General features: G+C 46.7%; 1 protein-coding gene across 1 annotated transcript in view; it reads right to left on the bottom strand.

The window, feature by feature from the left end:
- The window catches only part of LOC127569019 (Kv channel-interacting protein 1-like), a 109,293-nt gene that overhangs the window by 32,700 nt on the left and 60,055 nt on the right, over window positions 1-16,538 (bottom strand). The window contains exons 2-4 of the mRNA XM_052013276.1: window positions 14,119-14,243; window positions 13,151-13,220; window positions 1,579-1,649 (exon numbers count right to left, since the gene is read on the bottom strand). Coding sequence (XP_051869236.1) covers window positions 1,579-1,649; window positions 13,151-13,220; window positions 14,119-14,243 — 266 coding nt within the window. The remainder of the gene's footprint in view (window positions 1-1,578; window positions 1,650-13,150; window positions 13,221-14,118; window positions 14,244-16,538) is intronic.

Raw genomic sequence — 16,538 nt, 5'->3', positions numbered from 1 at the left:
CCAAGGGATACAGTGGGATATAGATCAGTTGCAGATAAAGGCAGAGAACTGGCAGATGGTGTTTAATCCAGGCAAGTGTGAGGTGCTACACTTTGGGAGATCCATCATAAAGGGAGAATAGACAGTTAATGTCAAGATCCTTAACAGCTTTGATGAACAGAGGGATCTTGGGGTCCAGGTACATGCTCTGTAAAAGTGGCTGCAAAGGTTGATAGGGTGATAAGGAAGGCATATGGCATGCTTGCCTACATTAGTTGAAGCACTGAGTTCAAGAGCCAGGAATCTATGTTGCAGCTTTATAAAACTCTGGTTTGGCCACATTTGGAGTATTGCATTCAATTTTGGTCACCTCATTATTGGAAGGATATGGAGGCTCTGAAGAGGGTGCAGAGGTTGGAAAAGCTGGGGCTGTTTTCTCTGGAGAGGTAGAGGCTGAGGGGAGTTTATAAAGTTACATGAGGCATAGATAGAGTAGACAGCCGATATCTTTTTCCCAGGATTGAAAAAAGGGCATGTTTTTAAGGTGAGAGTTACACAGAGACTGGTGGGAGCCTAGAATGCACTGCCAGGGGTACTGGTAGAGGCAGATTGCATAGGGGCATTTGAGAGACTCTTAGATAGGCACATGAATATGCAAAGAAGGGAGGGATATGGTCAATGTTCGGGGAAGAGGGATTAGATTAATCAGGAATCATTGGTTTAATTAATTCGGCACAACATTGTGGGACAAAGGGCCTGTCCTGTGCTGTACTGTTCTGTGTTCTATGTTCTTTGTGAACACACAGTGCAAATTCACTTGAACATAAATACACCAAGTCTGCACATGTTTGCAGTGTGAACGTTGCAACAGCATGAACTCTTGCAACAGAAGTGCTTTTACATTGGGAACACTCCTCAATGTGAACACACACAATGTGAGTGGTCTTACATTGTGAACAGGCTTACAATGTCAATGCAAAATATAAAATGCTGGAGGTACTCAGTGGGTCAGGCAGCATCTATGGAGGTAAATAGACAGTCAAGCTTTCAGCTGAGACCCTTCATTTGGACTGAAAGATAGAGGGGAGATAAGGGTCCTGATGAAGGATCTCTACCCGAAATGTCGACTGTCCACTTCCCTCTACAGATGCTGCCTAAGCAGCTGAGTTCTTCTAGCATCTTGTTTTCTGTTCCAAATTCCAGCAACTGAAATCTGTTGTCTCTTACAATATGAGTGGGTTTACAAGGTGAACGGGCTTACAGTGAGCCCTTGGGCAAATGTGTGGAGCCTGACAGTTGTGTGCAGTTATTGCACAGATCAGTCATGATCTCACAGATTGTGGATCAGTCTCAACAGGTTAAGGCCCCCACTGTTGCTGTCATGGGTTAGTGACAGACTCCAGCTTTCACTGAGTAAAACCTCTCTACACTATATGTCTAAAACTCCACTACATCCCTGCCCTTCACAGTCTGTCTCCCTGCCAAGAACATGGTTCATGAAAAACATTAAATCATCTTTTCACTGAAACGGATCGAAGAAGGTTGAATAGAGAGTGTTCTGGAAGCAGACACAGATGTTCTTCATTCATTGGGTGATACCTCGAATTTGATGGATCCATTGTGTGCACTGTCGAATGCATTGAATAGGTAGTGGGCGTACATACTGGCATCTAGGAGAAGAAGCAAACAGAATCAGTTGTCTGCAATCATCTCACCTTGAAACTAATTGATGATCCTGGATACCCTGACAAGGGCGAACAACCCTCAGCATGCCCCTGCCAATCCCCCTCACAATCTTCAATTTGTCAATGAAATCCCCTCCCATTTCCCTGCAGTCCAATGACTATCGCCAACCAGCTCAACCTCTCTTTCTATGTCACCCCCTTCACCCAGGAGCTGACCCAGTGAACCTTCCCTGCACTGCCCGCAATGAAGCACATGCTGAAGACAGAGACCAGAACTGTACACCGTGCTCCAGGTGTGGTCTCACCACTGCTCTGTAAGGTTGCATCAAAGATAAACACACTCTAATTCTGGCCAACATTCCATGAGCTGACTTAACTGTGTGCTAACCTTTGTGTTTAATGCACCAGGACCCCTAGATCATTGGAGGTATTAAAGAGGAGGTGGGTAACTTGTTGAAAAAAATCAGGGAACTGAGGGTGTAGAGAACTGGCACAGCAGAGGAGTTGAGGCCTGAGGCAGATCAGACAAAATGATATTGAATGTGGGGTAGGCTGGAGGGTCCAACTGGCCTACTCCTGCTCCTGAGTGTGTCTGTAACTACCTTCATATTAATTCATATTATCTGTAAAACAACGCAGCATGGTTTGTAATGTCTTCATGTCATTTACTGCCATCTGTTGCTGTGCAGTAATTTATGATGATCTCTAAATATCTTCAGATGAATTCACCACGGTTTGTAACTAACTTCGCATTGATTCAGGATGGTTTGCAACTGTTAAACAATTTACCACAGCCTGGAGCTATCTTCATATACACGGCGGTCTGTTACTGGATCACAGTCATGTTGGAGTCACAGTGAAGAACACAGGGTCTGTTCAACTGCACGCGCTGTAATAACAGCATTCAACAAGCTGACTGTCCATTTTACTCACCAACTTCCACCAGTCCCTACCAACACAAACCAAACACAGGTCAGTCTCTACCACCTTAGATAAATCACAGGTCAGTCTCTATGAACATACACCAATCACAGAGCAGTCTTGACCACCAAAGACCAAACAAAGATCAGCCTGTACCAAAACTGACCAATCACAGGTCAATCACTTCCACCATAGACAATTATTGGTCAGTCTCTGCCACTTAAGACCAATCATAGGTCAGTCTCTATAAAAATACACCAATCACAGGACAGTCTTGACCTCCAAAGACCAAACAAAGATCAGCCTGGTCATTTTCGACCAACATTGTCCAATCACAGGTCAGTCTGTACACCACAGACCAATCACAGGTCAGTCACTACAACAACGGACCAATCAGCGGTCAGCCTCAACCACCATTGTCTAATTACAGGTCAGTCTCTAGCAACACAGACCAATCACAGATAAGTCCCTACTACTGTCGACCTATCACTGGTCAGTCTCTACCAGCACAGACAAATCACAGGACAGTCTTTACCACCCTAGACCAATTACAGGTCAGTCCCTTCCACAGTAGATCAATCACAGGTCAGTGTCTACCAGTAGAGACCAATCACAGGTCAGTCTCTTCTTCTACTGTAGACTAATCACAGGTCAGTCTCTACCAGTACAAACCAAGCACAAGTCAGCCTCTAACACCAATCAGCTGTCAGCCTCCACCACCATGGCACCATCACAGCTCAATCACTTCCACCGTAGACAAATCACAGTTCAGTCTCTGCCACTGAAGACCAATCACAAATCAGTCTCTATCAGCACCGACTGAACACAGGTCAGTTTCTACCATTGTAAACCAATCACAGGTGAGTCTCTACCATCACAGACCAATTAAATATCAGTCTCTACCACTGAAGACCAACCACAGGGTAGTCTCTGTAACTGTAGACCAATCACAGGCCAACATCTACCACAACAGACCAATCACAAATCAGCCTTTACAATCGTAGACCAATCAATGGTTAGCCTCTACAACCACAGACTAATCAAAGGTCAGACTTTACCACAACAGATCAAACAAAGCAGTTTCTACCATTGTAGACCAATCACATGTCAGTCTCTACCAATACAGACCAATCACAGGTCAGTCTCCACCAGCACAGACCAATCACAGGACAGCCTCTACCACCATGATCAAATCACAGGTCAATGACTTCCACTGTGGACAAATCTCTGGTCAGTCTCGGCCACCAAAGATGAATCACAGGTCAGACTCTACTAGCACTGAACAAACACAGGTCAGTCTCTAACACAACAAACCAATCACAGATCAGTCCCTACTACTGTGCACCAAACACCGTTTAGTCTAACCCAGCACAGACCAATCACAGGTTAGAGACTACCAGCAGGGACCAGCCAAGGGTCAGTCTCTATAGCAGAGACCAATCACGTCAGCCTCTACAGCCATAGATCCGTCACTGATCAGTCTATACCAGCACAGATCAATCACAGGTCAGCCTCGACCACCACAGACCAGTCAAAGGTCTGTATCTACAACCATGGACCAATCAGTGGTCAATCTCTACCACCATAGACCAATCACAGGTCAGCCCCTAACACAGTAGACCAATCACAAGTCAGTCTCTACCACCAAAGACCATTCAGAGGTCAGCCTCTACCAGAACAGACCAATAACAGGGCAGTCTCTACCATCTTAGACCAATCACAGGACAGTTTCTATCACCACATTCCATTTACAGTTCAGTCTGTAGTACGACAGACTAATCACAGCTCACCCTCTGCCACCACATTCCAATTACAGGTCAGTCTGTACCACCATCACCCAATCGCAGGTCAATCTCAAGCACTACAGACAAATCACAGGTGAGTCTCGATGACCACAGAACAATCACCGGCCAGGCTCTAATATCACAGGCCAATCACTGGTGAGTCTGCTCCAACATCACATGTCGGTTTCTACCACCACGGACCAATCACAGGTCAGTCTCCTCCACCAACACAGGTCAGATTCTACCACCACAGACCAATCAAAGGTCAGTCTCTACAACCACAAACCAATCACATTTGAGCAGTCACTACCATGGTAGACCAATGATAGGTCAATCTCTACCACCACAGACCAAACACAGGTCAATCTCTCCCACCAAGGACAAAGCATAGATCAACCTGTACCACGATGGACCAAACATAGGACAGTCTCTACCACCATGGACCAATCAGAGGTCAAACTCTATCACCAAAGCTCAATCACAGGTCAGTCTCTACCACCACAGGCCAATCACAGTGCAGTCACTACCATGGTAGACCAACAATAGGTCAGTCTCTACCACCACAGACCAAACACAGGTCAATCTCTGCCCCACAGACAAATCACTGGTCAGTTTCTGCAACTGAAGACTAATCACAGGTCAGACTGTACCACGATGGACTAATTATAAGTTAGTCTCTACTATCACAGACCAACCAGAGGTCAATCTGCACCACAGCAGACCAATCACAGTCAGACTCTACCACCATAGACCAATCACAGGTAAGCAACTACCACAACAGACCAATCACAGGTCAGTCTCTACAGTTACAGAACAATCACAGGTGAGTCTCGACCAGCAACAGACCAATCACGTGTCAGTCTCTAACAGCTAAGACCAATCACAGGTTGGTATCTACCAAAACAGACCAATCACAGATCAGCTTCTACAACCACCTACCAATCACAGGTCAGTCTCTACCACCACAGACCAATCACAGATCAGTCCCTACCATGGTTGACCAAGAACAGGTCAGTCCCTATCTGCACAGAACAATCGAGGGTGAGTCTAGATAGGAAAGACCAATCACAAGTTAGCCTCTACAACCAGAGACCAATCAAAGGTCAGTCTCTACCTGCACAGACCAAACAAAGGAAAGCCTCTACCACCGTATACCAATCACATGTCCGTCTCTACCAGCATAGACCAATCACAGATAGGCCTCTACCACCACAGACCACTCACGTGTTAGCCTCTACCACCTCAGTTCAATCACAGGTCAATCAATTCCACCATGGACAAATCTCTGGTCAGTCTCGTCCACTGAAGAACAATCACAGGTCAGTCTCTACTAGCACTGACCAAACACAGGTTACTCTATCCCAGCACAGACCAATCACAGGTCAGAGACTACCAGCAGAGACCAATCAAGGATCAGTCTCTATAGCAGAGACCAATAACAGGTCAGTCTCTACCAGTACAGACCAATCACAGGTCAGACTCTACCACTGCAGACCAATCACAGGTCAGTCTCTATTGCCACAGGGCAATTACAGGGCACTCACTACCACGGTAGAGCAATCATAGGTCAGTCTCTGCAATCATGGTCAAATCACAGGTCATGCTCAGCCACCATAGACAAATCTCTGGTCAGTATCTGCCACTGAAAAATAATCACAGGTCAGTGTCTACCGCAAAAGACCAAACACAGATCAGCCTGTACCATGATATACCAATCAATGTTCAGTCTCTACTACCACAGGTCTAGCAGAGGTTAATCTCTACCACCAAAGACCAATCACAGGGCAGCCTCCACTACCGTAGACCAATCACAGGTCAGCACCTACCACAACAGAGCAATCACAGGTCAGCACCTACCACAACAGATTAATCACAGGACAGCCTCTACCACTACGGTCCAATCACACGTCAGTCTCTACCACCACATACCAAATAGAGGTCAGCCTCTACGACAACATACCAATCACAGGTCAGATTCCACCACCACAGAGCGATCATAGATCAGTATCTATCACCACAGACCAACCACAGGTCACTCTCAACCAACGTAGACAAATCACAGGACAGTCTCTACCACAACAGTCCAATCACAGGTCATCTCTACCACCATGGATGAATTACAGGTCAATCTCTTCCACAGTAGACAAATCACAGGTCAATCACTTCCATTGTAGATAAATCACAGGTCATTCTCTGCCACTGAAGACCAAGCACAGGTCAGTCTCTACCATCATAGACAAATCACAAGTGAGTCTCTACAAGCACAGACCAATCACAGGACAGTCAGTACCACCACAGGCCAATCACAGGTCAATCTCTGCCACTAGTGACAAATTATTGGTCAGTTTCTGCCACTGAAGACCAATCACAGGACAGCCTCTGCTACAACAGTCCAATCACAGACAATCTCTACCATAGAACCATAGAACACTACAGCACAGAAAATAGGCCATTTGACCCTTCTAGTCTGTGCTGAAACATTATTCTGCTAGTCTCACTTACCTGCAGCCAGTCCATAACCCTCCAGACCTCTCCTGTCCATGTATCTATCCAATTTATTCTTAAAGCTTAAGTGAGCCCACATTTACTACATCAGCTGGCAGCCTGTTCCACACTCCCACCACTCTCTGAGTGAAGAAGTTCCCCCTAATGTTCCTCCTAAACTTTTCCCCTTTCACCCTAAAGCCATGTCCTCTCGTACTTATCTCTCCTAATCCAGGTGGAAAGAGCCTACTCGCATTAAGTCTGTCTATGCCCCTCATAATTTTGTAAACCTCTATCAAATCTCCCCTCATTCTTCTATGCTCCAAGGAATAAAGTCCTAACCTGTTCAATCTTTCCCTGTAACTCAACTCCTGAAGACCCAGAAACATTCTAGTAAATCTTCTCTGCACTCTTTCAATCTTACTGATATCCTTCCTATAGTTAGGTGACCAGAACTGCACACAAAACTCCAAATTTGGCCTCACCAGTGACTTATACAACTTTACCATAACATCCCAACTCCTATACCCAATACTTTGATTTATGAATGCCAGGATGCCAAAAGCCTTTTTTATAACCCTGTCTACCTGTGACGCCACTTTCAGGGAATTATGTATATGATCTCCCAGATCCCTTTGTTCATCTGCACTCCTCAGTGCCCTACCATTTACTGTGTATGTCCTACCTTGATTTGTCCTTCCAAAATGCAACACCTCACACTTGTCTGCATTAAATTCCATCTGCCATTTTCTGGCCCATTCTTCCATTTGGTTCAGATCCCTCTGCAAGCTTTGAAATCCTTCCTTGCTGTCCACTACGCATCCAATATTAGTGTCATCAGCAAACTTGCTGATCCAATTTACCACATTATCATCTAGATCATTGATATAGACAACAAACAACAATGGCCCCAGCACTGATCCCTGAGGCACACCACTAGTCACAGGCCTCCAGTCTGAGGAACAATTATCCACTACCACTCTCTGTCTTCTCCCACACAGCCAATTTCGAATCCAGTTTACAACCTTTCCATGGATACCTAGTGACTGAACCTTATGAACTAACCTCCCATGTGGGACCTTGTCAAAGGCCTTACTAAAGTCCATGTAGACAACATCCACAGCCTTTCTTGGTAACCTTCTCAAAAAGCTCTACAAGATTCGTTAAACACGATCTACCACACACAAAGCCATGCTGACTATCCTTAATCAGCCCTTGGCTGTCCAAATACTTGTATATCCGATCTCTCAGAACACCTTCCAATAATTTACCTCCTATTGATGTCAGGCTTACCGGCCTGTAATTACCTGGTTTACTTTTAGAACCTTTTTTAAACAACGGAACAACATGAGCTACCCTCCAATCCTCCGGCACTGCACCTGTGGCTAAGGACATTTTAAATATATCTGCCAGGGCCCCTGCAATTTCTACACTAGTCTCTCTCTTTTCTGAGGAAATAACTTGTCAGGCCCAGCGGATTTATCTACCTTTATTCACTGTAAAGCAGCAAGCACCTCCTCCTCTTTAATCTCTATATGTTCCATGACACTACTGCTTGTTTCCCTTCCTTCCATATCCTCTATGCCCGTTTCCTGAGTAAATACTGATGCAAAAAAACTGTTTAAGATCTCCCCCATCTCCTGGGGCTCCACACATAGATGTCCACTCTGATCTTCTAGGGGACCAATTTTGTCCCTTACTATCCTTTTACTCTTCATATACTTGTAGAAACCCTTTGGGTTTACCTTCACATTATCTGCCAAAGCAGCCTCATGTCATCTTTTTGCCTTCCTGATTTCCTTTTTTAGTATTTTCTTACATTTCCTATACTCTTCAAGTACCTCATTTGTTCCTAGTTGCCTATACCTGCTATACACCTCTCTCTTTTTCTTAACCAGATCGCCAATATCCCTTGAAAACCAAGGTTCCCTATGCCTGTTATCTTTGCCTTTAATCCTGGCAGGAACATGCAAACTCTGCACTCTCAAAATATCGCCTTTGAAGGCCTTCCACTTACTGAACACATCCTTGCCAGAAAACAACTTATCCCAATCCACTTTTCCTAGATCCTTTCTCATTTCCACAAAATTGGCCTTTCTCCAATTTAGAACCTCAACTCGAGGACCAGACCTGTCCTTATCCATAATTAACTTGAAACTAATGACATTATGGACCCAAAATGCTCACCTACACATACTTCTGTCACCTGACCTGTCTGGTTCCGTAATAGGAGATCAAGTATTGCATTCTCTCTCGTCGGTACCTCTATGTATTGATTTAGAAAACTTTCCTGAACACATTTGACAAATTCTAAGCCATCCAGCCCTTTCACAGTGTGGGAGTCCCAGTCAATATGTGGAAAGTTAAAATCCCCCACTATGACTACTTTCTGTTTCTTACATTGGTCTGCTATCTCACGGCAGATTTGTTCCTCCAATTTCTCTGACTATTGGGCGGTCTACAATACAACCCTATTAGTGTGGCCACACCTTTCCTGTTCCTCAGTTCCACCCATATGGCCTCTGTAGATGAGCCCTCCGGGCTGTCCTGTCTCTGCACAGCTGTGATATTTTTCCTGACTAGTAATGCCACTCCTCCCACTTTAGTCCCTCCCCCTCTATCACGTCTAAAACAACTGAACCCCGGAACATTAAGCTGCCAGTCCTGCCCATCCTGCAACCAGGTCTCACTAATAGCAATAATTTTGTAATCCCACGTGCCAATCCACGCCCTAAGCTCATCTGCCTTACCTACAATACTCCTTGCATTGAAATAGATGCACCTGAGAACATTTCTATCACGTACAAACTTTTGATCTCTGTCTATACCTGCAGTCCTCACATGACCATTTTCCTCCTCCACCTCACTATCTGCTCTAACACTCCAGTTCCCCTCCCCCTGCAAATCTAGTTTAAACCCCCAGGAGCAGCACTAGCAAACCTACCCGCAAGTCTGTTAGTCCCCCTCCAGTTCAGGTGCAAAGCGTCCCGTCAGAACAGGTCCCACCTTCCCTGGAACAAGGCCCAATTGTCTAGGAACATGAAGCCCTCCCTCCTGCACCATCTTCTTAGCCATGTATTTAGCTGCATGATCCTCCTAATTCTAGCCTCACTAGCACGTTGCACAGGTAGCAATCCTGAGATTGCAACCCTGGAGGTCCTGTCCTTCAACTTTGCACCTAATTCTCTAAGCTCTCTCTGCAGGACCTCCTCCTCCTTCCTATCCACGTCATTGGTCCCTACATGGATCACAACATCTGGCTGTTCACCCTCCGTCCTAAGAATATCGAGAACTCGATCTGACATAATTGCGGACCCTGGCACCTGGGAGGCAACAGACCATTCGGGATTCTCGATCTCTCCCACAGAACCTCCTACCTGTCCCCCTAACTATCGAATCCCCTATCACTACTGCTCTCCTTTTTTCCCTCTTTCCTTTCTGAGCTGAGGGTACCACCTGGGTGCCAGAGATGTGACCACTACAACTTGTCCCTGGTAGGTCATCCCCACCAGCAGTATCCAAAATGGTATACTTATTGTTGATGGGAACAGCCACAGGGGTATTTGAGACCATTTGCGACCAATCACAGAACAGTCTCTATCATCACAGGCCAATCACAGGGCAGTCTCTACCACTTGAGACCAATCACTGGACAGTGTCTACCACAAACGACAAATCACAGGTCAATCTCTGCAACCACAGGTCATCCCTCACTACCACGGACCAATCGCATGTCAGTCTCTACCACCACAGTCCAATCACAGGTCATATCTACCACCACAGACCAATCACAGGTCAGCCTGTACCAGCATAGACCAATGACATGTCAGCCTCTACCACCACGGACCAATCACAGTTCAGTGTCTGCCACTGAAGACCAGTCACAGTTCAGCCTCTACCAGCACAGACCAAACACAGGTCAGTCTCGACCATCGTAGACAAACGACAAGTGAGCCTCTACCCGCACAGACCATACCTGACTCTACCTGAACAGAGCAATCACAGATCAGTTCCTATTACGGTAGAGCAATCACAGGTCAGTCTCTACCAGCACAGACCAATCACTGGTCAGTCTCTGCCAGCAGAGACCAATTAAGTGTCAGTCTCTATAGCACATATCAATCACGTCAGCCTCTACAGTCGTAGACGCATCTCTGGTCAACCGCTACTACCAATCACAGGTCAGTCACTACCACCTTAGATCAATCATAGATCAGTTACTACCACCACAGACCAATCACATATCAGTCCTTACCTCCGTAGACCAAACACAGATCAGTCTCTACTGGCACAGACCAATCACAGCTCAGTGTCTATCAGCAGAGAGCAATCAAGGGTCAGTCTCTACCACCACAGACCAATCACATATCAGTGTCTTCTACCGCAGACCAATCAGAGGTCAGTTGCTGCCACCACGTACCAATCACAGATCAGTGTCTTCTACCGTAGACCAATAACACGCCAGTCTCTACCAGCACAGACCAATTACAGGTCAGTTTCTTTTACTGTAAACCAATCACAGGTCAGTGTCTATGAACAGAGACCAATCAAGGCTTTGTCTCTATAGCCCAGACCAATCACAGGTCAGCCTCTAACACCAAGCTCCAATAACCAGGTCAATCACTTGCATCATATACAAATCTCTGGTCAGTCTCAACCACTGAAGACAAACCTCTGGTCAGTCTCTACTAGCACTGAACAAACACAGGCAAGTCTCTACCACCATGGACCAATCACAGATCAGCCCCCACTACCATAGACCAACCACAGGTTTAGTCTCTATCTTCAGAGGTTAATCATAGGTTTATCGCTACCACTACAGACCAATCACAGGTCCAGCTCTGCAACCACCGACCAATCACAGTTCAGTCTCTACCACCGTGGACTAATGACAGGTTAGTTTGTACCACCGCAAACCAATCACAGGTAAGTTCTTTCACCACAGAACAAATACAGGGCAGTCTCTTCCATGGTAGACCAATCGCAAGTCAGTCTCTACCTCAACAGACCAATCACAGCTCAAGCTCTGCAACCACAGACCAATCACAGGTCAGCACCTACTACCACAGACCAATCAGAGGTCAGTCTCTACCACCACAGACTAATCACTGGTCAGTCTCTACACACACAGACAAAACAAAAGACAGTCTCTACCTGCACAGATCTATCACAAATCAGTTCCTACTACTGTTAGACCAATCACAGGTTGGTCTATACCAGCACAGACCAATCTCAGGTCAGCCTCTACAACTGTAGCCCCATCACTAGTCAGTCTCTAGAACCACAGACCAATTAAAGTCAATCTCTACCACCAGCGACCAAACACAGGTCAGTCTCTACTACCATGGACCAATCACAGGTCAGCCTTTACCACTACAGACCAATCACAGGTCAGCGTCTACCATCACAAACCAATAACAGGTCAGTCTCTACTACTGTAGACCAATCTCAGGTCAGCCTCTACCACCATTCCTGAAAGTCCACTCTGAGGCTCTAGCACCCACTGGTGCGACTCAGTTAATGTGATCCCCAGTCCTGAGGGGTGGATGGGACTGACCGTGATGAACCCCTGGGACTCCTACCCTTACCATGGTCACAGCCTGCTGTCTCAGAAAGGGCTTCACTACACAGAACACTTGGGCAAGACTTGTCCCCACGCCCGGAACATCCCAGCAGCTCCCTGTGGGGATGAGGGGACATCCCCAGGTGGGAGGTGGGTGGCCCGGGGGATCTCCAGTGTCGGCTGATGGGGATGGGGTTAGGGAGACTCTGGGTGAGTGGGAGAGGGTCCCGAGGTAGGTGGGAAGAGAGACCCCAGGGTGGAGAGAGATTTCCTGGGTGGGTGGGGAGAGGGACACGGGTAGTGAGAGGGATCCTGCTCGGGGTGCCACGCTGTGTTGCAGGCAGTGACACACCCCTATGATCTCATTGAATAATGGAACAGGATTGAAGGGCCAAATGCCCTGTTCCTGCCCCCACACCTTTGAGAGGATCCTGACCATTCAGTGTCCCAATCACTCGGTCTGGTGGGTACTGAGTCTCAAGGACCCTGGTGCTCGAGTTACTAGGGTGAGGGTGGATCTAAATGTCATCATCCTTCTCTCGTCCTTCACCAGCTTGCTAACACAGTTGTTGTACAGCACAGGAACAGGTCCTTCGGCCCACCACGTCCCTGCTGACCTTTTTGCCTACCCATCTACACTAATCCTTCTACTCCTTGCCTCTTTCAGTGTCTACATGTCTCTCACTCCCCCTCCTCCCCCAGCAGATAGGGATGATCCACCTTCCACCACTCACCTCCGTGTGGGAAGAACTGAGAGTAGATTTGTTTGAAAGTGTCCTCATTAACAACACCACTGGGACATTCCTGGAAAGAGAAGAGAGTGAAGAGCAGAGCTGTGGAGGGTCCACCCTCCCAATCCTGGAGGGGGAGGAACTTCACCACCCCAGGAAATAAAACAAGTGCCCACCTCACACAGTGACACAAACTCTTGAAACCACATCATAAGAACCCCGGCAGGGTAGGGGACTAGAGAAAACAGAGTGGGCAGCACAGTGGTGCAGCTAGTAGAAACGTGTTCAATTCTGACCTTGGGTGCTATCTGTGTGGAGCTTACACTTTCTCCGTGTGGCCGCGTAGATTTCACCTGGGTGCTCTGGTTTCCTCCCACATCCCAAAAACATATGGGTGGCTTAATTGGCTGCTGCAAATTACCCCTAGAGTGGTAGAATCTGGGGGGAGTTGATGGGAATGTGGGGAGAATAAAATGGGATTAGTATAAATGGGTGGTCAATGGTTGGCACAGACTCGATGGGCTGAAGGGCATGTTTCCAAGCTGATGTCTTAGTCCATGACAATGATTCACCTGCAGGGAACAGGGAAGGGGAAGACACACAGCAACTGGTGCCCCAGTTAGGAATTGCCCTGGGGTTAGATCCCTGTTGTTCTGTGGTGGATATTCACACTGAGACAACACACATCCTCTCTGTGGTCACCCCAGCATGGACATTAACACCACCAATGTCACTGGCTCAAGCTGTGTGCACCGATCCCCATCCACTGGCCGCTCTCAGCGAGACCATCTCCCTGTCACTTAACTCTCCTGGTGCGGTCACAGAGAATCTCAGGATCTCCTTACACTTCCCAGGAATGAGCTGCCTCTAAGTGTGGACTGCAACACAAGTTTGTGTTTCCTCAGCTAAATTAAACCCAGACAGATTCAGTGGTGAGGGCACTCACTGCAGAGTGGGTAAAGGTCACTTACGTTCTTGAATCCCCTGTACAGCACCTGGATCTCTCTCCTGGTGAAGTTGGTCTGTGCCTGCAACTGTCCTAGACCTTCGGGCCGATGGCAGACTGTGGCCATTTCCAGCTCATCTTCTACTTTGTCTGCAAGAAGAAGATGGAGAAGCTGTAAGGGAAACAAGTAGAGTGGATGTCCCGGAGAAAGGGGGACCGCTTAAACGCAGGTCACACTCTGGCTGGACTGGCCAAAGACAGATCATAGGTCACAGGTTCATAGGTCACAGTCTGGCCTAGAGTGGAAACTGAACCAGAGCAGGGGGCATTAGCTGAATGGAGAATGGGCTACTCATTGATGGGGTCTGGCCATCACTGACAAGGCCTGCATTTATTACCTGTCCCTAATTGCCTTTGAGAAGGTGGTGATGAGCCAATACTTCTGATGAAGCAATTCTGTTGGGGTGAGGGGGAGGGAAATTCCAGGATTTAGAGCCAGCAACATTGAAGTACCTGTGATATATTTCCAAATCAGGACGGTGTTTGATGGAGGGGAACCTGTAGGTGCTGGTGTTCCCGTGTGCCTACTGCCCTTGTCCTCCTTCCTATTAGAGCTGAAAAACACAATGATGCTGACGCTTCTTCAGGACCTTCTTGAGTCCTGACCTGGAACACTGACCGCCTGCTTTTCTCCATGGATGCTGCCTGGCCTGCTGAGTTCCTCCAGCATCATCGTGGCTTTCATCTAGATTCCAGCATCTGCAGTCCTTTGTTTCTCCCCTTTATATTAGAGCTCTTGGGTTTGGGAGGTGCTGCCAGAGTAGCGTAGGTGAGTAACCGCAGTGTGTTTTGTAGGTGGTGCAGACTGCAGCTACTGTATGCCAGCGGTGGAGGCACTCAGTGTTTGGGGAGGTGGATGGGGTGCTCCCTTCTCCCAAGATTAGGTTGTTCACTAATTTGGAAGGAATAACAAATCCCAGGTTGCAAGTAAAGCAGATTATCTGACAGTTTTGGTGAATGATCCCAGATCTGAAACAATAACTGTTTCTCTTTCTACAGATGCTCCTGATTTGCTAAGTGTTTCCAGAATTTTTTGTTTTTCTTGAACCACCTTCAACTATCTTGCAGCTCACTGCCAGGTACATGGATAAGAAAGGTTTTAGAGGGATATGGGCTAAACGTGGGCAAATTGGGACTAGCTTAGATGGGAATCTTGGTCAGCATGGCCCTGGTTCTGTGCTGTATGGCTCTATAACTCACTCTGCATCCTACCACTGACCTTGGGCTGTATCGTATTACCAACTCCCTGCTAATTCGAGGGGCTATCAATTTTTAATCAAGGACTAATCTTATAGAGTACATTTTTCTCAATGATGATCAGTAAGTTTGCAGATGACACTAAAATTGGTGTTATGGATAGTGAGGAAGATCGTCTAAGGCTACAGCAGGATACAGATCAGATGGAAAGTTGGCTGCAGTGTAGGCAGAAGTTTAATCCTGACAAGTGCAAGGTGATGCATTTTGGGAAGTTAAACAAGGTTAGGACATATATAGTAAATGGTGGGACACTAAGGAATGTTGATGAACAGAGGGACCTTGGGGTTCAAGTCTATAATTCCCTGAAAGTGGCAACACAGGTAGGTAGAATGGTGAAGAAGGCTTATGGCATGCTTACCTTCATAGATCATGGTATAGAATATAAGGGTTGGAATGTTATGTTGCAACTTTACAAAACACTATTTAGGCCACACTTGCAGTTCTGGTCACCACACTATAGGAAGGATGTGATTGCGCTGGAGAGACTGTAGAGGAGAGTCACCTAGATTGGAGATGTTTAGTTATGGAGAGAGACTGGATAGGCTCGGCTTGTTTTCCTTGGAGCGAAGGTGGTTGAGGGGTGACCTGAAAGAAGTATATAGGATTATGAGAGGCATAGATAGGGCAGATGGTCAAGATCTTTTTCCCGTGGTAGGGGTATCAAAAACAAGAGGGCATGAGTTTAAAGTGAGAGGAAGGAGTTTTCAAGGAGATCTGAGGGGCAAGGTTTTTACAGAGAGGGTGGTTGATATCTGGAACTTGCTGCCAGAGGAGGTGGTAGAATCAGATACAAATACGATGTAAAAAACAAACTGCTGGAGGAACTCAGCGGGTCAGGCAGCATCTGTGGATAGCTGGGGCTTTAGGTCGAGACCCTTGACCTGAAATATTGACTGTCCAATTCCCTCCACAGGTGCTGCCTGACCCGCTGAGTTCCTCCAGCAGTTTGTTTTTTTATTTGCTCCAAATTCCAGAATCTGCAGTCCCTTGTGTCTTCACAGTTACTATGCACTTCACATATTTAGACAGGCATTGAAATAGGCAAGGCATGGAAGGATATGGTCCTAATGCGGGCAAATGGGATTAGTGTCTTGCTGTACAACTCTGTAACTCTATTGATAGTGCAGT

Source organism: Pristis pectinata, chromosome 4 (assembly GCF_009764475.1).
Source record: "Pristis pectinata isolate sPriPec2 chromosome 4, sPriPec2.1.pri, whole genome shotgun sequence".
Taxonomy (NCBI): Eukaryota; Metazoa; Chordata; class Chondrichthyes; order Rhinopristiformes; family Pristidae; genus Pristis; species Pristis pectinata.
Note: the sequence above shows the minus strand (reverse complement) of the source record. Positions and strands in the feature narration are given on the sequence as shown.